The sequence below is a fragment of the Bos mutus genome, chromosome 9 (genome assembly GCF_027580195.1).
Source record: "Bos mutus isolate GX-2022 chromosome 9, NWIPB_WYAK_1.1, whole genome shotgun sequence".
NCBI classification, from domain to species: domain Eukaryota; kingdom Metazoa; phylum Chordata; class Mammalia; order Artiodactyla; family Bovidae; genus Bos; species Bos mutus.
This window is the reverse complement of record NC_091625.1, coordinates 62,818,604-62,845,523: the sequence shown is the minus strand read 5'-3', so window position 1 is coordinate 62,845,523 and position 26,920 is coordinate 62,818,604. Positions and strand designations below refer to the sequence as shown.

At 37.1% G+C, this 26,920-nt stretch overlaps 1 protein-coding gene across 2 annotated transcripts in view; it reads left to right on the top strand.

Annotated features, from left to right (window-relative positions):
• The window catches only part of ZNF292 (zinc finger protein 292), a 94,121-nt gene that overhangs the window by 29,046 nt on the left and 38,155 nt on the right, over positions 1-26,920 (top strand). Inside the window, exons 2-4 of one of the 2 annotated variants that reach the window (XM_070376627.1) lie at positions 23,445-23,599; positions 23,792-23,870; positions 26,125-26,260. In XM_070376627.1, coding sequence (XP_070232728.1) covers positions 23,445-23,599; positions 23,792-23,870; positions 26,125-26,260 — 370 coding nt within the window. Of the gene's footprint in view, positions 1-23,444; positions 23,600-23,791; positions 23,871-26,124; positions 26,261-26,920 lie in introns of those variants that run through there. The other variant, XM_070376628.1, reaches the window with a different exon arrangement.

The window sequence follows — 26,920 nt, the reverse complement described above, 5'->3', positions numbered from 1 at the left end:
TACTGAGAATTCCTTCAAAGGAATATTTAAATATCTAAAAAATATCTTTGAAACATACATTTATTTTACTTTTGATCAACTTTAATAGTTTTTGGTGATATAAAACTCATTTCCAGGGATTGGACCCTAATATATAATCTGTCTGTAGAGTTTGATTTATTAGGAGCCAGTGAAGTCATGGTTTGGAGTGAGGTTACTCACTGATAGTAATTATTCATAGAAATGTAATAGTCATTAACATCCTCTGAAAGTCAGTTCTAACACAGTTATCTATGTAGTTGAAACATTCTTTAAGTCAGATAAGATGCTTCTGTGTTACTAGTTTTTCTTAGCTCTCCAGTACATAATATTAATAGTCTCTTTCCATTTTTTAACTATTCCCTTTAAGTTAAAAATGACATTTGTGTTATTTAAAAATCCATCAATACAAAAGTGTCATCCTCCCTATCCTGTTCTACTCTTCACTCCAGAGATAACTAGTTACAAAATTGTATCTTTGTAGACATTTTCCATGCATTCACTTAAATGTAATTCTTTATATGTTTGTATTTAAGTAGCAAGATAATAAATATTGTTCTGTGCTGTACATTTTTTTCATCTAATAATATATACTGATCATTTCATGTCAGTAAATTCAAAACTACTTCATTCTTTTTAAATAAAACATTTTATAATGAGCACATACCATAATTTAGGGCTTCCCTGGTGATTCAGGCGGTAAAGCGTCTGGCGGCAATACAGGAAGACCCAGGTTTGATCCCTGGGTCGGGAAGATCCCCTGGAGAAGGAAGTGGCAACCCACTCCAGTGTTCTTGCCTGGAGAATCCCATGGACAGAGGAGCCTGGTGGGCTACAGTCTGTGGGGTCACAAAGAGTCGGACACAACTGAGTGACTTTACTGTACCTATACCATAATTTATTAAACAATCTATTACTGTCATTTAAGTTTTATAATCTTTGTCATTTTGCAAAGTGAAATGGTAGTTCCGCGCTGCTCTTAGTCTTATATTCCTGACAGCTGGGGTGGTATGAAATTTCTTTTTCATAGACTATGCGATGGAGAAGCCTTTCAGAAGGTTTTATTTTCCATCTCTGATTCAAGGTTATAAAGGAGCTACAGCTGAAATGGTTTTCAGATAGTTTCTGTTTTAGGAGTATTTTGTTAAATCTTTATATCAGGTGCCTCTGAATTGATAGTTAATATTTTTTTGGAAAAAATATTTCAAACCATTAATGTTTTAAGCAATGTTAAATATATTGATCAGTATTTTCCATTAGTTTCATATTGATTCTATGAATATGATGCATTAAAATTAGGAAATTCAGACAGCTAAAGATCTATGTATTATATGACGCTGATCTGTTTAAAATTTAAATTTTAAAATAATTGAGTCATATCACATAATACACATTGTCTTTGTGCTTCATGTTCAGTCATTTAAAAAATGTTAAAATAAGGACTAATTTGTAGTTGGGAAATGGATGATGCTTAATATAGGTGATTAAAAGATACAGAATACTTGAATGTGTTAGAAGGGCTTGAGAAAGTTATTGATTCTGACTTCAGCAATCCTTATTTGAAACCATTGAAGCCAGATGTGATTCAGAATTCAAAATTTTATGACTTTTCAAAAAGTTATATGGTATATGTACTGTGTTTTACACAATACCAAAGAGGGGCTTTGGGTTGCCCATAGGCACATAGCAGGATATATGAATATTCTTAGTAAGTGGGATAAAAGCTGTGAAGTATTTCATTTCTTTTTATTTTTTTTCATTGGATAATATTCAACTCTATGGATATAATACAGTCTGTTTGCCCATCTACTTGCCCAACAAGACATTTGACTTGTTGCCAGTTAGTGTTGCTATGAACATTCATATACATTTCTTTTTATCAATGTGTTTATATTTGTTAGGGTGCTTTGCTAGTAGAATTGCTGGTTTAGATAGTGAATTTATTTTTACAGTTTTGTGAAACTGCCAGACTATTTGTCACAAGTGGTTGTATGTACCATTTTATATTCTTCCCAGCATGGCATGAGGGTTCTAGTATCTCTAGATTCTCACCAAAACTAGGTATTGTCTGTCTTTAATTACAGCTATTCTAGTGGATTTGTGGCTTCCCTGGAGGCTCAGACAGCAAAGCATCTGTCTACAATGCGGGAGACCCTGGTTCAATCCCTGGGTCAGGAAGATCTCCTGGAGAAGGAAATGGCAACCCACTCCAGTGTTCTTGCCTGGAGAATCCCAGGGACGGCGGAGCCTGGTAGGCTGCCGTCTATGGGGTCGCACAGAGTCGGACATGACTGAAACGACTCAGCAGCAGCAGCAGTGACTAATGATATTAAACATCATTTCATGTGCTTCTTAAGTCATTTGTTAATCTTTGGTGGACTGTCCATGTAAAACTTTTGCCCATTTATTTTAGGAGGGGGTGGTCATTTTTCTTTTTATTATAGAGTTGTAATAGTTCTTTATGTATTCTGGATACAAGTCCTGTATCAGGTACATTATTTGCAAAAATTTTCTCCCAGCCTAAGCCTTGTCTTTTCATTTTCTTTTTTTTAATAAATGCTTTCAATTTTTTCCAGGTCTCTTGAGGTGCAATTAATAAATAAAATTGTATTTATTTAGGGTGTGCATGATGATGATTTGATATACATACACATTATGAGATTATTACAATCAAATTAGCCTAACCATCACCTCACATAGTTATCATATTTATGTATGTGTATGTATGTGTGTGTGTGTGGTGAGAACACTGGGATTTACTGTCATAGCAAATTTGAAATTAATTCTGGTCACTGTACTGTACATTAGATTCCTAAAGCCTATTTACCTTATAACTGAATGTTTGTACCCTTGGGCCAGCATTTCTACATTCCTCCCACACCCCAATCTCTGGCAGTCACCATTCTACTCTTTGCTTCTATGATTTTGACTTAATTTTTTTTTTTAATTCTGTGTATGAGTGAGATCATATAGTATCTCGTTTTCTGTCTGGCTTATTTCACTTAGCATAACGTCCTCTAGGTTCATCCAAGATGTAGCAAATAACAGGGTTTTTTTTCTTTTTTTGTGACTGAATTTGTGTATATATAACATTTTCATTGTTTGTCAGTAGACTCAGCTGTTTCCATATTTTGGCAGTTGTGAAAATGCCACATGAACATGGGGTTCCACATATCTTTTCAAAATACTAATTTAGTTTCTTTGGGTATATATTCAAGAAGTAGAATTGCTGGATCATACAGTAGTTCCATTTTTAATTTTTTGAGGATCCTCCATACTGTTTTCCATAATGGTTGTACACTTTACACTCCCACCAATGTTCACAAGGGTTCCCTTTCCTCCACATCTTCTCCAGGACTAATTTGTTCTTTTTGATGACAGATACCCTAAGAGATCTGAGTTGATACCTTGTCATGGTTTTGATTTGCATTTCCCTGATGATTAGCAAAAGTAGATAAGGAGGACCACATCGAACTAAAAGGCTTCTGTACAGCAAAGGAGGTTTTTTCCTATGTTTTATTCTAGAAGATCTACAGTCTCCAATCTTCCTTACTTTTACCTCTGCAGTCTATTTTGAGTTAATTTTTATGAGTGGTTTAAGATAGAGGTTTAGTTTTGAAGAATTGATCACTTTTTAAGGTGGGCTTTCTGCTGTAATATTTCATGTTCTAAAGTAGGTGTATTAGTTCATTTGAGATGCTATAACCTAATTAACATAAATTTGGATGGCTTAAAAGCAATAGAAGTTCATTTCTCACAGGTCTGGGGATTGGGGAGTCCAATATCAAGGCATGAACAGAATCTGGTCTGGTGACAGCCCACTTTCTAGTTCATAGACAACACCTTTTCACTTTGTCCCACATAATAGAAGAGGCAAGGGAGCTTTCTAGGACCTCTTCTATAACAGCACTGCTGCTGCTGCTGCTAAGTCGCTTCAGTTGTGTCCAACTCTGTGCAGCCCCATAGACAGCAGCCCACCAGGCTCCCCCATCCCTGGGGTTCTCCAGGCAAGAACACTGCAGTGGGGTGCCATTTCCCTCTCGAACGCATGAAAGTGAAAAGTGAGAATGAAGTCGCTCAGCCGTGTCCGACTCTTGGTGACCCCATGGACTGCAGCCTACCAGGCTCCTCCATCCATGGGATTTTCCAGGCAAGAGTACTGGAGTGGGGTGCCATTGCCTTCTCCATAACAGCACTAACCAGATGTATTTTGTGTTCTTAGAATATAATTCTAAAAATGAGAAATTCTGTGGAGACGAAACTGCAGTCACAGTTGTCATTTTTAGGGTAAAGTTCCTGTATGCAGAAAGAGTTATACAGTGTTGTAAGAGTTAATTGGATAGAATCTAAAAACACTTCCTTTCTAGGTTATGTTCTAGACATTGTTACTTTTTAATCTCTGTTACATCAAGTTTCTTAGGAAATTAAAGAGTCAATAATGGGCATTTTGGTTGAGCTGGTAAAGAGTCCACCTGCAGTGCGGGAGACCTGGGTTCAATCCCTGGTTTGGGAAGATCCCCTGGAGAAGGGAAAGGCTACCCACTCCAGTATTCTGGCCTGGAGAATTCCAAGGACTATATAGTCCATGGGGTTGCAAAGAGTCGAACATGTCTGGGCCACTTTCACTTTCATGGGCACTGTGAACAGGTTAGTGTCAAACATGTATATATTAGTCTAAAATTGAGACCTTCTACACCAAGGAACTCATTTGACTGCTTTTGTAAACCTTGCTTATGTTATTTGTTCATTTGCTAAGTCTTGTGTCCAACTCTGCAACCCCGTGAACTGTAGCAAGGCAGGCTTCTCTGTCCTCTGCCATCTCCGAGTTTGCTCCAATTCATGTCCATTGAGTTGGTGATGCTATCTAATCATCTCATCGTCTGCCAGCCCCTTCTTTTGCCTTCAGTCATTCCCAGCATCAGGGTCTTTTCCAGTGAGTCACCTCTTCACATCAGGTGGCTGAAGTATTGGAGCTTCAGCTTTGGCATCATTCCTTTCAATGAATATTCAGGATTGATTTCCTTTAGGATTGACTGGTTTGATCTCTTGCAGTCCAAGGGACTCTCAAGAGTCTTCTCCAGCCCCATGATTCAAAAGCATCAATTCTTATCAACCTTCATTATGGTCCATCTCTCACATCCATGCATGACTACTGGAAAAACCATAGCTTTCACTGTATGGATCTTTATTGGCAAAGTGATGTCTCTGCTTTTTGATCTGCTGTCTAGGTTTGTCATAGCTTTCCTTCCAAGGAGCCACGTGTCTTTTAATTTCATGGCTGCTCTCACTGTCCACAGTGATTTTGGAGCCCAAGAAAATAAAGTCTGTCATTGCTTCCACTTTTTCCTCTTCTGTTTGCCATGAAGTGATGGGACCAGATGCTGTGGTCTTTGGTTTTTGGATGTTGCATTTCAATTCAGCTTTTACGTGCTCCTCTTTGACCTTCATCAAGAGGCTCTTTCGTTCCTCTTTGCTTTTTGTCATTAGAGTGGTATCATCTGTGTGTCTCTGGTTGTTCAGTCCCTCAGTCGTGTGCAACTCTGTGACCCCATGGACTGAAGCATGCCAGGCTTCCCTGTCATTCACCATTTCCCAGAGCTTGCTCAAACTCATATTGGTTGAGTCAGTAATGCCATCCAACCATCTCGTCCTATGTCATCCCCTTCTTCTGCTTTCAGTCTTTCTGAGCATCAGGGTCTTTTCCAGTGAGTTGGCTCTTCCCATCAGGTGGCCAAAGTATTTGGAGTTTCAGCTTCAGCATCAGTCCTTGCAGTGAAAGTCCTTGGAATCCTTCAGGATGGACTGGTTTGATCTCCTTGCAGTCCAAGGGACTCTGAAGAGTCTTCCCCAACACCACAATTCAAAAGCATCAATTTTTTGGTGCTCAGCTTTCTTTATGATCCAACTCTCACATCCATACATGACTACTGGAGAAACCATAGCTTTGACTGGATGGATCTCTGTTGGCAAAGTGATGTCTCTGCATTTTGATAATGCTGTCTAGGTTGGTCATAGCTTTTCTTCCAAGGAGCATCTTTTAATTTTGTGGCTGCAGTCACCATCTGCAGTGATTTTGGAGCCCAAAAATCTAAACGTGCGTATCTGAGGTTGTATTTCTCCCGGCAATCTTAATTCCAGCATGTAATTCATCCAGCCTGGCATTTTGTATGATGTACTCTGCATGTAAGTTAAATAAGCAGAGTGACAATATACAGGCTTGTCATACTCCTTTCCCACTTTTGAAGCAGTGATTTGTTCCATGTCTGGTTCTAACTGTTGATTCTTGACCTGCGTGCTGGTTTCTCAGGAGACAGGTAAGGTGGTCTGGTATTCCCATCTCTTTGATTTTCCACAGTTTGTGTGATCCACACAGTCAATTTAGTGTAGTCAGTGAAGCAGGAGTAGATGTTTTTCTAGAATTCTCTTGCTTTTTCTGTGTTCTGGCAAATGTTGGCAATTTGATCACTGCCTCTTCAAAACCCAGCTTGTACATCTGGAAGTTATCTGTTCACATATTTCTAAAGCCTTGCTTGAAGGATTTTGAGCATTATCTTGCCAGCATGTGAAGTGAGTGCATTTGTATGGTAGTTTGAACATTCTCTGACATTGCCTTTCTTTAGGATTGGGAAGATATATTGGGTTGGCTAAAAAGTTCATTTGAGTTTTCCATAAGATGGTATGGTAAAACCAAACTTTTTGGCCAAGCCAGTACTATTAGAACTAGAGGAATTAATGAGCCATACCATGGCAAGGAAGGGAATAGGAAATTTTGGGGTTGTGATGTTCATGCCACCAAAATGCTGCAAGGAATTAGGCCTTGGATTCTTGGAAATTCTGGAAAGTGAGTGTTTATAGCATCCATATTAGAAATTATTTAGGATTTAAAGCTGTCAGACACTCAGGTTCTGAATGGTCACTTCACATCCTAGAATGAGCGTATGGGCGTGTGAATTATGTCAAGTTCATAATTGATTTTCTTTGAAAATGCAGAAGTGCTACTAAAATAGCTACAAGAGTGGGCCATTGGTCAAGGACAGTAGACTGTGGTATTGGGAAACAAGTGTCTGCACCAGAATAATATGGAAGTAAGATTATGAAATAATTTTGAATTTCATCACAAGTAAGAGTGACTTAACCTCAGATATGCAGATGACATCACCCTTACGGCAGAAAGTGAAGAGGAACTAAAAAGCCTCTTGATGAAAGTGAAAGAGGAGAGTGAAAAAATTGGCTTAAAACTCAATATTCAGAAAATGAAGATCATGGCATCTGGTCCCATCACTTCATGGGAAATAGATGGGGAAACAGTGGAAACAGTGTCAGACTTTATTTTTTGGGGCTCCAAAATCACTGCAGATGGTGGCTGCAGCCATGAAGTTAAAAGACGCTTACTCCTTGGAATTTTGAAAAGTTATGACCAACCTAGATAGCATATTGAAAAGCAGAGACATTACTTTGCCAACAAAGGTTCGTCTAGTCAAGGCTATGGTTTTTCCTGGGGTCATGTATGGATGAGAGAGTTGGACTGTGAAGAAAGCTGAGCACCGAAGAATTGATGCTTTTGAACTGTGGTGTTGGAGAAGACTCTTGAGAGTCCCTTGGACTGCAAAGAGATCCAACCAGTCTATTCTAAAGGAGATCAGCCCTGGGTGTTCTTTGGAAGGAATGATGCTAAAGATGGAACTCCAGTACTTTGGCCACCTCATGCAAAGAGTTGACTCATTGGAAAAGATTCTGATGCTGGGAGGGATTGGGGGCAGGAGGAGAAGGGGACGACAGAGGATGAGATGGCTGGATGGCATCACCGACTCGATGGACGTGAGTGAACTCTGTGAGTTGGTGATGGACAGGGAGGCCTGGCATGCTGCAATTCATGGGGTTGCAAAGAGTCAGACACGACTGAGCGACTGAACTGAACTGAAGAGTGACTGATTCAGTTCTCACTGTTTAGGAGAAAGATGATACAAAAATAGCACCAGCATTAAGGGACAAACTCTAGCCTGAGATGCTGAGGAAGACTCGGGAGTTGCCAAGGATGCAGATAAGTGTCATTCGATTTTTTGAAGTTAGACTTCTGACTAGTTTGGTAGTTGGGAATAACTTCCTTTACCAGTTCTATTCAGAGGAACTTTTTATTATGGATATGTTAATATGTATTCCTGGGAATATGGGTTTCAAATACTTCTTGCCAGTTGTAGCATTTCATTTTATGTGGGGTTTTGGTGACCAAATACTAAGTTCTAGTGGAACTATAGCTGTCAGCATCTTCCTTTATGGTTGTGTGTTTTGTGTCTTGTGTAAGAAATCCTTCATTGTCCTTTGAAATACTCTCAAGATCTTGAGATCTTCTCCTGTATTCTTAAAGTATTGCTTTTCACATTTAGATTTTTTGATATTTAATCCATTTGGAATATAATTCTGTTATATACTGGGAATTGTAATTTTTTTCTCCTGAGGAGATGGTTGTTTCAGCATTATCTATGGAACGCTCTGTATATTTCTCACTGATAAAACTAATGGCACATCTGTTATATACCCAAATTTCCATATACACTTAACTCTGTTAAAGCCCTCTAGTTCTCCTTTGTCATCTGTACCTGTACAGATATCATGCAGTCTCAATTTCCATCTCTTTAAGATATCTTTCTATCTGATTAGGGGATATAATCCCACCTGGCTCTTTCAAAATTGGTTTGGCAGCCTACCAGGCTCCTCCATCCATGGGATTTTCCAGGCAAGAGTACTGAATTGGGTTGCCATTGCCTTCTGTGATTGATGAGGGCAGGCCCTAACTTAATCAAGTGACCAACATAAACATCATCCATAATGGGACAAATTGAAATCATGTGTTGCTTGATAGGATCCAGTGGGCAGAAATCATCATGCTTCTGTGATATTTCTGCCAAAATTCATGGGTAAAATTATGAGAAAACACTGAATCCAATTTGACAGCTTTTCTACAAGAATAACTGGCATCTAATCTTTGATAGCGTAAGAGTCCTAAATGAGTCTTTAAGGTTCCACTTAGGACTTAGAGATTGAAGGGACCATGCCAACTAAATGCAGAACATGGTTCTGAACTATATCCTTTCCCGTCCAAGATGACATTGGAATAATTGGCAGACTTGAGTGGTGTCTGAGAGTTAAATGGTAGTAGTGTACTATTTATTCCTGATTCTCATGGTCTTACTCTGATCATGTAGGAAATAGACATTAAATACTTGAAAGCCATGGAGCACCAGGTTGGCAACTTACTCCCAAATAGTTCTGGAAAAAAACTTTCTTTGTACTGTGTTTTCAACTTTCTATAACTTTGTGATTGTTTCAGTATAACTTTGTGATTGTTTCAGTTTGTTTGTTTGTTTTTTTAATTTTGAGAGTTTATTGCAGGATTTGGTTGGGTAATATTTGGGATTTTAAAATCTGTTTACTAAGTGAGATTGGTCTGTGATTTTCCTTTCTCATATTATGTTTATTCGGTTTGTAGCCTTTTGGGGGAACTTTTATTCCCTCCCTTTATCCCTTCCTTTCTTCCAAAGGTTTCTTTAGTAGACAGTCTGTTTCCTAAAGGATCACTTCCTGGATTTTCCTATAGAAAACCAACTTGATTCTTTTTTAAAAAATGGATTCAGTTTCTTTAGAGAGTAAAGAAACTTTATTATTGAGATAGTTTTAGTAACTTTTTCTAAAACACTTCCCATTTCATTCATATCTTTAAGCTGTTTCATTAAAAAACAAATAGTTAAAAAGATTTTTAAAGCTGTTTCAAATAAGGAATAACAGTGTATTAAGATTAAAAAAAATTGTATTTTGTAGTTTTGGTCCCTTTCTCATTCCTAAGTGTATTTGTACCTTCTCTTTTTTCTTGATTACTTTTGCCTGAGGATTTTTTTTTTTTTTTTAAGTCTTTTCAGATGACCAGTGTTTGGTTTTGTTGATCCTGTCTGTTGCATTTTTATTTTCTATTTCTTATACGTCTGCTCTTATTTTTTATTACTTTTAAATTTTTATGCTTTCTTTGTATTTTTCTCTTTGTCTAATTAACTACTTAGTTGTTTTGACAAAATTCTGTGTAATAACCACAAAACCCTAGTGACATCTGATAGTATATATTATCTGAAGTCAGGACAGGGTTGGCAAGGCAATATGCTGGCCTTGGCTGAAGTCGTCATACACAGGTTTAAGGTTGACTGGATGTCAACTGATAGAGGGTGGTCTCAAGAGATAGAGGGTGGTTGCTCCCTGGAGCAACAGGGATGACATGTTCTCATCTTCCTGGAACAGCAGGCTAATTTGGACACACCTCCTTTTGATGGTAGAAGCATACAAAGGAGGAAGATTCTTAAACTCATAGATAACCTACTATCACTTCTGCCACACACCGTTAAAACAAGTCACGTGAGGTAGGAAAATATTCTCTGCCATTCTGAGAGAAGTATTCCAAAGTCATGTGAAAAAGTGTGGATACAAAGAGTGAGGAATTCAGTCTGCCACTTGCCATCCCCAGTATTTTGCTTTTCCAAGCTTTTTATTATAGAAGAAGTACAAGGATAGTACACTGAATGCCCAGTGTTAGCATTTTGCTATATGTATTTTGTCTCATGCTTTAATTCTCTTTTTTTCCCTTGAATTCTTTAGAGTTAGGCATCATGACATTGCTCCCTTGTGTTTCTCTCTTAAGTCCAAAAAATGCAGTCATCACACTCAGGAAATTTAATACTGACACAATAATAATAGTATTGTCTGATTACAATATGTCTTCAGATTTCTCTGTCTCAATATTCTCTGACTTTTCATTTGGTCTTTTTCTATTGCAGCCAGTTTAGCTTTATCGCAACGTAAGTATTACTGCCAATCACTTTGCTGTGCAAAATTGCACAACAAAAATCACAAGGCTTATGGGGGAAATGGGGTTAAAGGTACAACACTCAAAACTTCATCAGTGTCACCCATGGAGTCTTGTAAGAACTGCAGTACAATTTTATATCTAGTGGTTAAGACGTACATAACTAAGATAAACGTGGTGCTTTACCTTGAAAAAGACCTATACTTTGTAGGAGTGGTGTCAGAAGAGTTGCAGTTTGTTGGTGAGGTAGTGGGAAGAGAATTCTCTGAAATTGGACAGAAAGTTGAAACCATGTGTGGATAGATATGGCTCATCACACACCTGGTGAACTGACATAGCTGGTACATATTTGAGTTGTATGCATTTTCTGTTTTCCTACACAGCTTAGTTCAGCCGGGTGTAGTTTTCTAGTTTCACCTAATGTTTCTCACTAAAAAAGTTACACATAGGCAAATAGAAGATTAATGTTTTGCTCATACTGTGTTGGAACAAATTTGCATGTTTTTTTTTAAGCTGTAGCATAACTTAAAGTACAAACATACGCATCTATAAATTTCCCTCTTAAGATTGCTTTAGCTGCATCCTGCAGATTTTTAAATATTTTGGCTATAATTTAAATCTGAGTATTCTCTGATTTCTATTATGATTTCTTCAACCCATGATTTAGAAATACACACGAGGGAGGGATAGATTTGGAATTCGGGGTTAACATGTACACACTCCTATATTTAAAATAGATAACCAACAAGGACCTAGCACAAAGAACTCTTCTCAATATTCTGTAATAACCTAAATGGGAAAAGAATTTGAAAAAAGAGTAGATAACATGTATAACTGAATCACTTCACTGTACACCTGAAACCTAACACAGCTTTGTTACTCACCTGTACTCCAATATAAAATAAAAATTCTTTTAAAAAAAGAAATGCTCTTAAAAATTTTCAAATTTGTAGTTTTCTTTGTAGGTGTATCTTGTTAATATTTTCTAACTTTATTGCCTTGTGTTCAAAGAATGTGAAATGTATAATATTCTTAGTTATTTTTGTGACTGTGGCATAGTGTGGAGTCAGTTTTTGTAAATGCTTTGCATTTTTAAAGATGTGCATTCTCTAATTGCTGAGTAAAGGTTAATATATTTAAATTACCTTATTTTCTTAGCTGAATATTCTATGTTTATCTCACTAATGCAATCCAGACTCTCCCTCAGTTGTATAAATCTCCTCTCAGCTTATTCAGGCACGTTAGGTAGTCTGTTAAGTTCATCTTGAGGAAATTGGTCCTAGAGTCATCTGATATGTGATAGTTGTTTTTCAGGCCCATTGTCTTCTTGGGATGTTTCTCCTTTACCTCTCTCCTGTTTCCCTTTTTCCTAGATATCATTTTCATTCCTTCCTTGGTTTATCTCCCCTCATTTTGATGAAATTCTCTCTTCAGTAGCAGTGTGAAAAAAAATATGCCGACAAGTTGAACTTTTTGAGAGCTTGCATGTCTGAAAATGACTTTTCTGTCTTAATACCTGTGGTAGTTGGGCAGAAATGATTCCCCTTCAGTTTTTAATGGAGTACCTCATTTTCCTTTGGCTCCAGTGTTGCTATTGAGAATTCTGTTCTGCCCCAGTCTTGTCTGAAGCTTGTTTTGATCTTCTCTGTCCTTGAGTGCCAGGATTTTATGAAGTAGTGCTTTGATACAGGTCTAATTTAAGTGATTGTGCTGCACACTCAGTGGGTCTTTCAGTTCTTAGAATTTGTGTCCTTAGATTCTAGGAAATTAACTCGAATTAGTTCTTTGATTTCTTCCCCTCCGTTTTTCTGTTCTAATTTCTGGAATTCCTGTTGTTGATTTTGAGATCTCTAGCGCTCTTCTCCAGATCTCTTTTCTTTATTATGCCTTTTAATTTGGGGGTAAATTTTCTGAATTTACCTTCCAACTCTTTGATTGAGGTTTTCATTTCTGCTATTACATTTTTAATTTAAATCTTTTTTCTATAAATATTCCTTTATGATACGGTATTTTTATTCATAGGTCTAATACATTCTCTGACCCCTAAATAGTAATGATAGTTTCTTGAAATTTTGTCTTCTTGTATACTCCAAGTTTCCTTTTAAACTAATATGTTTTAACCTCTTGAGTGCTCCTTGGTTACCATTCTTTAAAGGGGTGTGTGTGTGCATGAGTGCTCAGTCATGTTCAACTCTGCAACACCATGGACTGTAGCCCACTAGGCTCCTCTGTCCGTGGGATTTTCTAGGCTGGAATACTGGAGTGGGTTGCCATATCCTTCGCCAGGAATCTTCCTGACCAGAGAAAACTGCATTGGCAGGTGGATTCTTTCCACTGAGTCACCTGGGAAGCCCCATTTAAAGATATACTACCAATAAACCGACTGAGAACTCCAGGCTCATGAGTGGGATTTGTTGTGACTTTCACCATAAGGGGATTCAGCTGTTGTCTTTTAATGGTGGAAGACTTTGTTTCAGAATCTTTGGGTCTTTTCTCTTGAATTTCCTGAGAATGACTCAGCTAAGGAGATTTTGGCAATTTTGAGGAGAAAGGAACTCAAGAAGGGAAGTTGTCTCTATAGTCCATATTTGGAAAACTCAGCAGGGGCCACAGGACTGGAAAAGGTCAGTTTTCATTCCGATTCCAAAGAATAGCAATGCCAAAGAATGCTTAAACTACCACACAATTGCACTCATCTCACACGCTAGTAAAGTAGTGCTCAAAATTCTCCAAGCCAGGCTTCAACAGTACGTGAACCGTGAACTTCCACATCTTCAAGCTGGATTTAGAAAAAGCAAAGGAACCAGAGATCAAATTGCCAGCATCCATTAGATTATTGAAAAAGCAAAAGAGTTGCAGAAAAACATCTATTTCTGCTTTATTGACTATGCCAAAGCCTTTGACTGTGTGGATCACAATAAACTGGAAAATTCTGAAAGAAATGGGGATACCAGACCACCTGATCTGCCTCTTGAGAAACCTGTATGCAGGTCGGGAAGCAACAGTTAGAACTGGACATGGAACAACAGACTGGTTCCAAATAGGAAAAGGAGTGCGTCAAGGCTGTATATTGTCACCCTGCTTATTTAACTTCTATGCAGAGTACATCATGAGAAATGCTGGGCTGGAAGAAGCACAAGCTGAAATCAAGATTCCCGGGAGAAATATCAATAACCTCAGATATGCAAATGACACCACCCTTGAAAGTGAAGAAGAACTAAAGAGCCTCTTGATGAAAGTGAAAAAGGAGAGTGAAAAAGTTGGCTTAAAACTCAACATTCAGAAAACAAAAACTATGGCATCTGGTCCCATCACTTCATGGCACATAGATGGGGAAACAGTGGAAACAGTGACAGACTATTTTTTGAGGCTCTAAAATCACTGCAGATGGTGACTGCAGCCATGAAATTAAAGGATGCTTGCTCCTTGGAAGAAAAGTTATGCCCAACCTAGACAGTATATTAAAAAGCAGAGACATCACTTTGCCAACAAAGGTCCATCTAGTCAAAACTGTGGTTTTTCCGGTAGTCATGTATGGATGTGAGTTGGACTATAGAGAAAGCTGAGTGCTGAAGAATCGATGCTTTTGAACTGTGGTGTTGGAGAAGACTCTTGAGAGTCCCTTGGACTGCAAGGAGATCCAACCAGTCCATCCTAAAGGAAATCAGTCCTGAATATTCATTGGAAGGACTGATGCTGAAACTGAAACTCCAAATACTTTGGCCACCTCATGCGAAGAACTAACTCATTTGAAAAGACGCTGATTCTTATAAAGATTGAAGGTGGGATAGAAGAGGATGACAGAGGATGAGATGGTTGGATGGCATCACCAGTTCGATGGACATGAGTTTGAGCAAGGTCAGGGAGTTGGTGATGGACAGGGAGGCCTGGCGTGCTGCAGTCCATGGGGTTGCAAAGAGTCGGACACAACTGAAGGACTGAGCTATTGAACTGAACTGAATGCTCCCCTCATCTCATGCAGATATCTTTTTTCCCCTCTACTTCTCCCCAGAATAAACTACTGGGGATTGTGGTGGTGCCCAGCTTGGGTCACCTAACTACAGAGAGGGATGCAGAAATCAGAGGGGCCACCTGCCTACACAGTCCTGTCATTCTCGGTCTCACCTTTGCCTCATTGCCAGAGGCACCAAATGCTCTGGTTCTTGAGCCCTTTGGTGATTGCGAAGAATTAGGTCTTTACCTAAACCCTACTTAGGAGTCATTTTTCTCAGAGTGCTAATCTTACATATGCTTTCCAGTGTTTAAAATTTTGTTTATCTTTCCCCTACTTCTGTTTTCTTAGTCCTTGTAAGTTTATGTCACTTAAATCACTCTTGGTTTAGTGAGGTTTGAAGGGAGCAAAGTACAAATTGTATGTGTCTAGATCCACCGTTTTCACACAAAACCTTAAAGTAACATTTAGCAAGTTTGAAATTCTGAAAGAGTATCACCCACACTCATGCTCAGTGGGTACAAAAAATTGAAAACCCTGTTATTTCTTTCACTTCTGTCCAGTGGAGTTTTCTGGAGGTTACATGATATGTGATATTGCAGCAGATTAAATGCAGAGATAGATACGAGAATCCTCTTTTCTATTAAGTCAAACATTGAAGAGATTTGAAAAATGTAAAAAAGGCCACTCTTCTAATTTTTTGAAAAAAATTTTTCATTAAAAATACCGTGTTGATAGTAATACAGGATGAGTTTCTTGTTATTTAAAATCCATTTGTAAGTATATAATTAAACATCTCAGTTTTCATTTGTAATTCTCACGTGGTGAAAAGCAGTAGTTACAGCCTTCATAAACACTTTGGATTTCTCAGTAATTTTTAAGAAAGTAAAGGATTATGAGGTCAAAATTTTGAAAACATGTGCTCTAGAGAATCATAGATGTAAACTGAAATTGGACCATGTTTTTAACAATATAGACATATCCAACACTCCAGTCTTATCTTTACCTAGCACAATAGTGTAATTTAATCCTCATGCTTATTAGATTGAACACTCCTGTGGATTTGTTCTTCTTTTGTTTTTTTCTCCTAATAATCATGAGAGGAACTAAATGAAGCTTCTGGAAGTTACAATCTATACTGTCGTTATCCCTATAGATATTCCAGTGTCTTCTGATTTAGATAATAATAAATCAGCTTGGCCAGAATATTAAATGTCTATTTTTGTTCCCTAGGGAACAAAACTGGTTCTCAGGGAGTAAAAAGAATTTTAGATATTATAATAGTTTGTGGTCCATAAACAGTTATATAGTACATTTGTGGTCTTACAGTTTCACTGGGGGTGGGGCGAGTTAGGGAAAAAAGTTAAGTCTCCATAGGAGCAGATGAGAGTGAAAAAGAGGTTGAGAAACACTGTTTTAGAGATCCTGCTGGAATATGACCCTTTAACCTTTCTTTTGCTTGTATTTCTTTCTCAGATCCCAGGCTTGCTGCCTAATACACACTATAGAATTGGGGTGATGACAGTAGTTAACTTGTGGGAATCCAATAGGTCCCTTCAAGAGGGAGACGCTAGGTGAGGATTCCAGCAACCAGAGAACTAGTGCCTCAGCTTCAACCACTTGTTGCAGGGCTGGACTATGAACCCAGGATTCCAAATTTTCCAAATTAAAAAAAGTTAGAAATCCAAATTCTCTGTAAACTTATGATTTCTAAATGTTAGAAACTAAACTAATTTGTAAACAATATGCCCATCAGTCAAAACCTCTGTGAATCACCAGTTTAGGGACTCCCTCCCACCGCCACTAGTATAGTCTCTTTAGGCATGATGGAATGTGTCTCCCTAAGTATGATTCCTTTATTTATTGCATTCTAAACTCAGAGCCATTTTGTTGCTGCTTGGGTAACTTCAGTGATAGATCCTCCTGTCCCAGGAGGCCAACCTGCTCAATTTTTGGTTAACTCTGTTGCATGGTCAGTCTGATAGAAAGCAGAGATTTATCTTAAAACTTTAACCTGGTGGTCTTGGTTTATCCTGTGAGACCACAAAGAATAAGACTAAAACTCTGGTTTTGTGCGATAAGTCTTCAGATTTGTTACTTTGGCTGTGAATCGGCGCTTTATTTTTCTAGAAATGTAGAGCTTAGTATTTGAGAATTGGGGCTCTGAAGTCAGACTACTAAGGTTTGAATCTCCTCTCTGTGTCTAGTTCTGTGATCTTATGACTTATTTATTTTATACCTTTGTCCATTTTAATACCAGCATATGACTGTAATTTATCTAATTGGTGGTACGTATTACGTGTCTGGTATATAGTAAATATTCAGTAAATGTTGTTTATTTCCCACATTAAGCATCTGAGCCTTAGTTCCATCAGTCATTCTTCAAGCTGTGCTGTGCTTAGCTGCTCAGTTGTGTCTGACTCTTTGCAACCCTATGGACTGTAGCCACCCAGGCTCCTCTGACCATGGGGATTCTCTAGGGAAGAATACTGGAGTAGATCGCCATGCCCTCCTCCAGGGGATCTTCCCAACCCAGGGATTAAACCCAGGTATCCCACATTTCAGGTGGACTCTGAGCTACCAAGGAAGCCATTCTTCATAGACCACAGGTTTAAATTTGCTTACTAAACTTATAGTTTACTCATTAATGGAAGCAGTCTATGCCTTGTAGGAAGACTTACAGATTTCTTTTCCTATCTCTTCTATACTATTTCCTCCCATATGCCTCTCCAAACCAGTTCCCGATGACTTTTATCTTTGTTCATTTCTGTATGTATATATAAATATAAAAGCACCACACACAGGCACACAGACTTACTCATTCTTGAACACAAGATCATTGGAGGGACAACCAAAGTGTGAAGCTTAGGCTGTCCCCACTTCTAATAGAACCCTGATTTTGCTCACACGTTTTTATTTTAAAATAGGAATCTTGGAGAGTGCCATTTGATTGGTTTAAAAGTCAACTATGGAGTTCCTTTATACTGTGTGATTTTTTTTTTAACTTTTTATTTTGTATTGGAGTATAGCAGATTAACCATGTTGTGATAGTTTCAGGTGGACAGCAAAGGGACTCAATCGTACATATACATGTATCCATTTTCTCTCAATGGCTCTGTGATTTTTGGCATAGGCATGTGATGAAATTCTGGTCATTGAGACCTGAGGAAAAATTTACTGATAGAATTGAGCTTGTGGTTTCTGGAAAAGGTTTCTCTGTTCCTTAAAAAGATGCACATGAAGTGGTGGTCTCATCTTCTGGCTATTGCTGAGACCTGGGGATTGGGTGGGAGTACCACCTGAGGATGGCAGAGTGAAGGCAGAGATGGGTCCTTGGAGAAATTGTTGAGCTGCTAAACTAGCCAGTCCCGCAACCTGTCCTTCCTCTAAATTTCTTATTATGTGTGAAACTTTTCTTACTGATTCTGCTGCCTTCAGTTGGATTTTCTTACTTTCACCTGAAATATGGCTGGCAAATTGGATAAATAGTCCATAACCTCATAAAGTTAGGAGGAGTAATTGAAATAATAAAGTAATCTACAGGTTTACAGTTCTGTGACATTGCCACAAACAGTATGTGAGTGGACAGAATGTTTCATAGAGAGTGAGGCTACCTGGCTTTGGTAATTACTGATTCAGTTAATATTCAAATTGCAGGTCACTCAACTTCATAAAACAAAATTAAGTGATCTTTAAGATCTATTCTGATTATGCGTAAAGATTATTATTCTGGAATTCCTGCCTGAAACGGAAGGTTTTGTATATATTAAGGCAGTAGATATAAATAACCTTTTTATTTGAAGAAAGCGTAATTTATTAGCCAGTCATGTTGGGAATGCTTCCAGTTCCACAGTGGTTCTACTAATTTTAGTGTCTTGGGAAACAAGGGAAGCTCTACTATCAGTACACTAACCAGCTTGAATATCACCTCATAGCTTTGTAAAAATAGATATTTGTTTTTTAAACCAACTTTGAAACTTATTCCCCTGTAAGTCATCAATATGAGCATGTCGTTAGTTTTCTTTTTCATACCATCTCATCATCTGCTGTGATCCTTTTCTTCTACCCTTTCCCCAGTTATTAATACACTTAGTCCCAGACCACTAAGCAGCCACCTAAGAGCTCTGCTTTTCACGAGACTCTTTCTCTCTCTTTCTTCATCTATAAATGAAGTGAAAATATATAATTTTTAAGGTGCTTTATGGTTCTAACATTCTGTGATTTGTCAGTTATTTTTCTCATCAGTTCAGACCCTGTTATACCTAAAATAACTCATCTTTGGTTATAACTAAAGTTAAGAAATTTTTTACCTCAGGACAGTAGAACTCACTTATGTAAAGGAAAAAAAGGTAATGCATTAAATACCCTGTGCAGAGCCAGATATATCAAGAAATGTAGAGCCTGGGCAAAATGTAGATATATATACACACATGTAGATATATATAGTTTTTTTAAGGGTTTTTTTGGAAGGGGATTGATTGGGAGACAAGAAAAGGAAGAAACTTACAACTTCAAAACTTTGGGGAACTCAGTACATTATTTTCTTTTCCAGGAAAAGTTAAAACTATTACAAGATTGATTCATTACTGCAAGAGAACTAATAGGGGAGACCTAAGTGTTTGATCAAACCCATATTAACATTTGCCAGGCATGAAATTCCCTAGACATCTACACTTCTTTTTCCAGAAAAAGGAAAATAATATTTAATGATCTTCAGTAGAGAGACAGGTGCTAGGTGAAGTAAGAATTACACGCATCAGTTCAGTTCAGCCGCTCAGTCGTGTCCGACTCTTTGCAAGCCCATGGACTGCAGCATTCCCAGCCTCCCTGTCCATCACCAACTCCCAGAGTTTACTCAAACTCATGTCCATTGAGTCAGTGATGCCATCCAGTCATCTCATCCTTTGTCATCCCCCTTCTTCTCCCGCCTTCAATCTTTTCCAGCGTCAGGGTCTTTTCCAATGAGTCAGTTCTTCACATCAGGTGGCCAAAGTATTGGAGTTTCAGCCTCAGTCTTTGATTTCCTTTAGGATGGACTGGTTGGATCTCCTTGCAGTCCAAGGGACTCTCAAGAGTCTTCTCCAACACCACAGTTCAAAAGCGTCAATTCTTCAGCACTCAGCTTTCTCTATAGTCCAACTCTCACATCCATACATGACTACCGGAAAAACCATAGCTTTGACTAGATGGACCTTTGTTGGCAAAGTGATGTCTCTGCTTTTTAATATACTGTCTAGGTTGGGCATAACTTTTCTTCCAAGGAGCAAGCATCCTTTAATTTCATGGCTGCAGTCACCATCTGCAGTGATTTTGGAGCCTCAAAAAATAAAGTCTTGTCACTGTTTCCATTGTTTCCCCATCTGTTTGCCATGAAGTGATGGGACCAGATGCCATGATCTTAGTTTTCTGAATGTTGAGTTTTAAGCCAACTTTTTCACACTCCTTTTTCACTTTCATCAAGAGGCTCTTTAGTTCTTCACTTTCTGCCATAAGGGTGGTGTCATTTGCATATCTGAGGTTATTGATATTTCTCCCAGCGATCTTGATTCCAGCTTGTGCTTCTTCCAGCCCAGCATTTCTCATGATGTACTCTGCATAGAAGTTAAATAAGCAGGGTGACAATATACAGCCTTGACGTACTCCTTTTCCTGTTTGGAACCAGTCTGTTGTTCCATGTCCAGTTCTAACTGTTGCTTCCTGATCTGCATACAGGTTTCTCAAGAGGCAGGTCAGGTGGGCTGATATTCCCATTTCTTTAAGAATTTTCCACAGACTCTATGTGTTTACTTCCACTGTGTAATCGTAAGGGATTTGATTTAGGTCATCATATCTGAATGGTCTTAGTGGTTTTCCCTATTTTCTTCAATTTAAGTATGAATTTTGCAATAAAGAGTTCATGATCTGAGCCACTGTCAGCTCCCCATCTTGTTTTTACTGACTGTAGAGAGCTTTTCCATTTTTGGCTGCAAAGAATATTATCAGTCTGATTTCAGTATTGACCACCTGGTGATATCCACATGTAGCGTCGTCTCTTGTGTTGTTGGAAGAGAGTGTTTGCTGTGACGCGTGCATTCTCTTGGCACAACTCTGTTAGCCTTTACCCTGCTTTGTTTTGTACTCCCAAAGCCAAATTTGCCTGTTACTCCAGGTATATTTTGACTTCCTACTTCTGCATTCCAGTCCCCTGTAATGAAAAGGACATATTTTTGGGGTGTTAGTTCTAGAAGGTCTTATAGGTCTTCATAGAACTGTTCAACTTCAGCATTACTGGTCAGGGCATAGACTTGAATTACTGCAATATTGAGCATTCTGCATTTCAGACTCTTCTGTTGACTGTGATCGCTACTCCATTTCTTCTAAGGGATTCTTGCCCACAGTAGTAGATACAATGGTCATCTGAGTTCATCTGGAATTCATGCATTCCAGTCCATTTTAGTTCGCCGATTCCTAAAATGTTGATGTTCACTCTTGCCATCTCCTGTTTGACCACTTCCAGTTTGCTTTGATTCATGGACCTACCATTCCAGGTTCCTATGCAATATTGCTCTTTACAGCATCGGACTGTACTTCCATCACCAGTCACATCCACAACTGGGTGTTGTTTTTGCTTTGGCTCCGTCTTTTCGTTCTTTCTAGAGTAATTTCTCCACTGATCTCCAGTAGCATATTGGGCACCTACCGACCTGGGAAATTCATCTTTTCAGTGTCCTGTCCTTTTGCCTTTTCATACTGTTCATGATTGGTGTTAATTTCAAAAAACTTGAAGGTGTGAGTGAAGTCATCCTGCATCATATCATCATATCATAAAATAACCAAAGTGAAGTGTTAAACACTCAGTGTGTTTGACTCTTTGTGACCCTGGAGACTGTAGCCTAGCAGGCTCCTCTGTCCACGAAATTGCCCAGGCAAGAATACTGGAGTGGGTAGCCATTCTCTTCTCCAGGGGATCTTTCTGACCGAGGGATCGAACCCGAGTCTCTTATGTCTCCTACATAACCAAGGAAAACACTAAAACCAACCATGACAACATTTGCAGATTTAACGTTTTTTAGACACAGAACATCTGCTGAGTTTTATTCCTAGAAGTAGAAGGATAATCACAAGACCATTCCAGAATGCAGATTTTTCCATTCAATTGGTAGGTTTTGTTTTGATTTTTCCAAGTCCTATTGAGAGAGATTTGTACTGACAACTCTATAAACACGTGGTATTTCTTCCAGTACCACTTCTAAAACGCTCTTAACACCAAATAGATGTCCTACAATTCAATTCAATTAGGTCATACTCCACAGGTAAAGGGCTCAATCCCACAAGACTGCTCTTGTTTCACATGCCAGTTCCAAGGACTAGGCCTTCAGGTAATTTGTACTTCTGTCCAACTTGGAGAGGGTCTGGGTTTAGGAATATATATACTCAGAAAAAGTAACTTGTTACTATGTTGCTCTTCAGTTCACCAGATTACCTTTTCTATTCTTCCTCCTCTCTGATGGCTTACTACTTCTAGTAGTTATAGGGTTGTAGAGAGGACAAGGTAAGAAGTGTTTTCTTTTGAGTGTTTGATAGTAAAATATAATTCTGTCCTTCCTACTTTCCTCCTTGCACAGTTTTAAAAAGCTTCCTCTGTATGCCAGAGGATACAAGCAGGACCTCATGGAGTATTCCTTCAAGATGCCCTCTTTTCTAGGAAATAGCACCTAAATTTGCCATGTGTTGATGAGTCTTAAACCTTGAAGTGTGAGAAGGCCACTAATTGTGGCCATCTTCTATATTATAAAAACATTTAATTAGAGTTCTATTTCATTTAGCATAATTGTAGAACCTTTTAGATAGTTTTTAGTAAGTTAACTATTTTAATAGTTGTAGAACAGATGTGTGTCTAATTACTGCTGCCAGTTTCTTCCATTTCTTCTGTAGGATAAACAGCATTTTGATTTTCCTTGTAATAATTTTGATGAGGTGAAATATTTGAACTCTTTACTTCATTAAGGAATAGTGTTCTTTATTTAAAAAAATAAGCGCTTTATTATAAAAATTTCTTGAACTTATAATCATTCTTTAAGTCTTTAATAATGATTTTATGTATGTTGAACATCTTTAGATTCATTTTTTTAATGGTAAAACTTGTCATAAAACAGTAATTTTTTATGACTGAAAATACTTCATGTCTTTTCTGGCCATAATGTGATTCATTTATTGTTAGATGTTGAGTTTTATGTTCCTTGAATGAAAAATAGAAAACATAAATATTTGAAATTCTTCACTGCATACCTGCTCAAATATAACTTGCCCACACATCTTCTTTTTAAAATAACTTTTAAATCTCTGAAATTTGGGGGTGAAAGATGGCATTTTGACTCAGAAAGATAGAAGAGAATGCTTACACTATTTAAAACCAGACTTCATGAAATGATGCTATTTTTGGATGAATTAACACTATTATTTTCTCCTACAAAGAGCTGCTGGATTATGGCTTTATTACTTTTAATATTTTAATCAGTATAAACTGCTTTTTGTTTTTATAAAATAAAGTTGTTTTTCAAAATTTCCTAGGGAGGAAAGAAAAACAGTTGATTTGTCAATCTGTATTTTGATTTACATTGAATACTTTTTATTATTCCTTCCAAACAGACACTCCTTGAATATGCAGAGAAATGGAAAACTTCAGAAGATCCTTTACCTTTATTGGAGGTATACACAGTGGCTATCCAAAGTTACGTTAAAGCCCGACCTTATCTTACCTCTGAATGTGAAAATGTAGCTTTGGTTCTGGAACGCTTGGCATTGTGAGTAAACTTTTGAGTAAATAAAAAACTTAGATTAAGCTTTTTGTTTTAACTCTGCATCTCAGGTCTTATGATAGTTTAATTTTAAATAGATTCGTTATGGAGGCTCTACTGATAATATTAGAATTATTTATCTTATTTTACTTTAAATTTTAATAATTATTTGTATCCTTAAAACTTCTTGTTTTTTAGAAGCTGTGTTGAACTTTTACTGTGTCTGCCTGTTGAATTATCTGATAAGCAGTGGGAGCAATTTCAGACACTGGTGCAGGTGAGACTATTTACCTACTAGATTTAACATAGGTATATCTTATGGTGATTTTCTTTATTCTGAATAAATTATTTAGTTAAGATTTAAAAGATTTAAGTGATGACAAACATTAATTGCTGTTCTTATTAATGGTGATGACTTGCACATAGTCAGTACTCAAGATGTTTATTAAATGAATATATACATTTAAGTAGATTGATTGAATATTGCACAGTTCTTTAAGATCACATTAGAACTTTGCCACAGCAGTAAAAGAACACAAAAGAAAATGCCCTCATTTGTGTTTAGAAACAGTTTAATTGCTGAAAATTGTGGTGTGCTTTATAAGAATTTAACATATCTCATTTAATCCTTATGAAAACTTTGTGGGGGTAGGTATATTTTTCCCATTTTAAAGGTGAGGAAACTGAGGCTCAATTCTACAGTATTTATTGGCCCATACTTATACAGCTAATATCAGAGTAGTAATTTGAACCAAGATTCTTTATTCCATAGCCCATACTTTTTCTCCTATATCTGAAAACACATGCTTTATCTCTTTTACTTAGTGCTGTTATTCTACTTATAAAAGTACTACATAGTTTAGCACTTAGTTGTTTTGGAGTATTTCAAGAATATTAAATTTTGTTTAAGCACTAGATTGTGCTGGATATATTATAGCTTTGAGTAAATTTTGATTAATTGGTTAGTTTAAAAGAATGTTCCTGCCAGCTGATCTCAGAAAGTATAGTTGTCTCTCTATTCCTGTAGCCAGAGTTCTTAAAATACCTTTTGGCCTTATGTTTTTCCATAGAAGAAATATAAAAGTAGATTAGTCTCAGATTTTAGAAGCATGTGAAATAAACTATAGTTAGGCAGAAAAGTCAACTTTTCTATTTTAATATTAAATATTAAAATCTGTCGAGTGCAAAATTCTTGAAGATAGGAGTCATGTCTTTATACCATAGGATTTCACATAGTATTTTACACATAGAGATACTTAATAACTGTTGGAAGTGTCTTGTCCTGTTTGTCACATTGCAACTAACTTTTTGATCATGCAGTTTCTACTTCAGCATATCAATAACTTGTGTCTCAGGTTTTTTCCCCAGCAAGTGGTTATTTTTAGGTAAATGATTGTTTCAGAACTATTTTCATAGTTTGGTACTCACATACACTGTACCACAGAATTAATTAAGTAGATAGTTTATATGCAAATATAATACTGAATTCCTCATACTAATTTTATTGTTTGTCAGCATAAGGTAAACTTTGAAACTTTCCTTTTTGAAACAGTAGCACTACTTGATACTTTTTCATGTGGATTAATGAGAAAGAAATAACTAAATCCCAGTATGGTAGCTCTCAGCAGTTGCTCAAAAAAAAAAAAAAATCTTAAGGCACTTGAACTTGTTTTGGTGAGATTTTTATGGTTTTGAGGAATAGATTTTTAATACAAATACAGCATGAGCTTTAAGAGTTTCCATGATACTTTGCTTTCATTTCAGAGCTTCTTTGGGCTTATTTTATACTGGCTTAACCACATTTATTTTATTTTGCTTGTGTTTTAACTAAACATTTCTCTACCCCACTAGAGGATAAGCCCCAGAAACGCAGGGACTAGTTGCTCTCTTCCCTGGTACTTTGCCCACAGAAATTCTCAGTAAACATTTTCTGAATTGAATTAAAATTGTTGGTCTTTTGTGGCCTGAAAAATATGCCAGTTGCACGAACACTTTTAAACAAGTAAGCAAGGTTCAGTGTCAGCTTTAATAGGATATTGCTAAGACTATGCAGTCTTACAGATGTATGAAAAGTCATACATTTAGTTGTTTCCCTAAGTCCATTTTATTGAAATAACGTGTATATAAGTTGTCATTTAGCCTTTGATGTAATTTGTCATCTGTTAATGGTAGAAGTTTTTTGGAAAATTTTTTTTACTAACAGAGGATATAAAATGTATAAGGTCTTTCATGGTATGGATATTCTGATAGCTTCCTCGAGAAATAACTTTGCTGTTGGTTTAGATCTTGGGGGAAAAATAATATGAACTTATTTCTAGAAATATATTTTATTTATTTAAAATTTATAATTAGTATAATTCTTATTTTTGAGATTCATCTTAAAAATCAGAAGGATGCAGCACTTTGTAATGTGACATGAAAATTTTAAGTTAAGTCTTATTTTTCAAAAGTTGAGTATTATATTTAAAGGCTGATAAGCTTGCTTTTGAAAATCTGTTGTAATTCTTTGGATGTTTATTTAATATTTATAGGTAGCTCATGAAAAGCTGATGGAGAATGGCAGCTGTGAATTGCATTTTTTAGCTACTCTAGCTCAAGAGACTGGGGTGTGGAAAAACCCGGTACTGTGCACTATTCTTTCCCAGGAACCATTGGATAAGGATAAAGGTAAATTTTCTAGAGAGAAGAGAGAAAGAAAAAAGAATCATTAGACTAGAGAAAATAAGTACTTAAAATTGTTTTGATATAATCCCAGAATATTCCAAGAAGGACCATTTTGTTTAAGTTTTATATGAGGTACTTGAGGCCCTTCACTTTTTTTTTTAATTGGGGGAAGATGTATTTACAGGATTATGTAATCTTAGGGTAACAGAGAAACTCTTTTTTTTCCTCAACATTATTTTATCCGAGGAATTCCCTCTGTAACATCTGACAGGTGGCAATCTAGCTTATACTTGATAACTTATTTGACAGATGGAGAAGCAAAAGTAGGGTAGTGAAATGATTTTTCTCAAAATAGATAAGAAATTAATGCTAGTAACTCTAAAGTCTTGTGCCTCTAAGATTAGTACTCTTTCTTAAACAGTTTTTTTTTCTCAGACTTATTTTATCCTGCTTTGTTGTTATTATATGGGCTTAGGCAATAAAGATCCCAGTTAAACTGACAGGTATCCTACTAGATAGATGGCTAAACCACTAATATGTATAACACTTAATGTTCAGAGTTCAAAAACTGTATGTGCTGTGAAGAAGAGCACATATTATTATCTTTGGTATTTTCTTGAGATTATTTAGGAAAGTGCTCAGATTTCCCAAGGTTTTTAACTA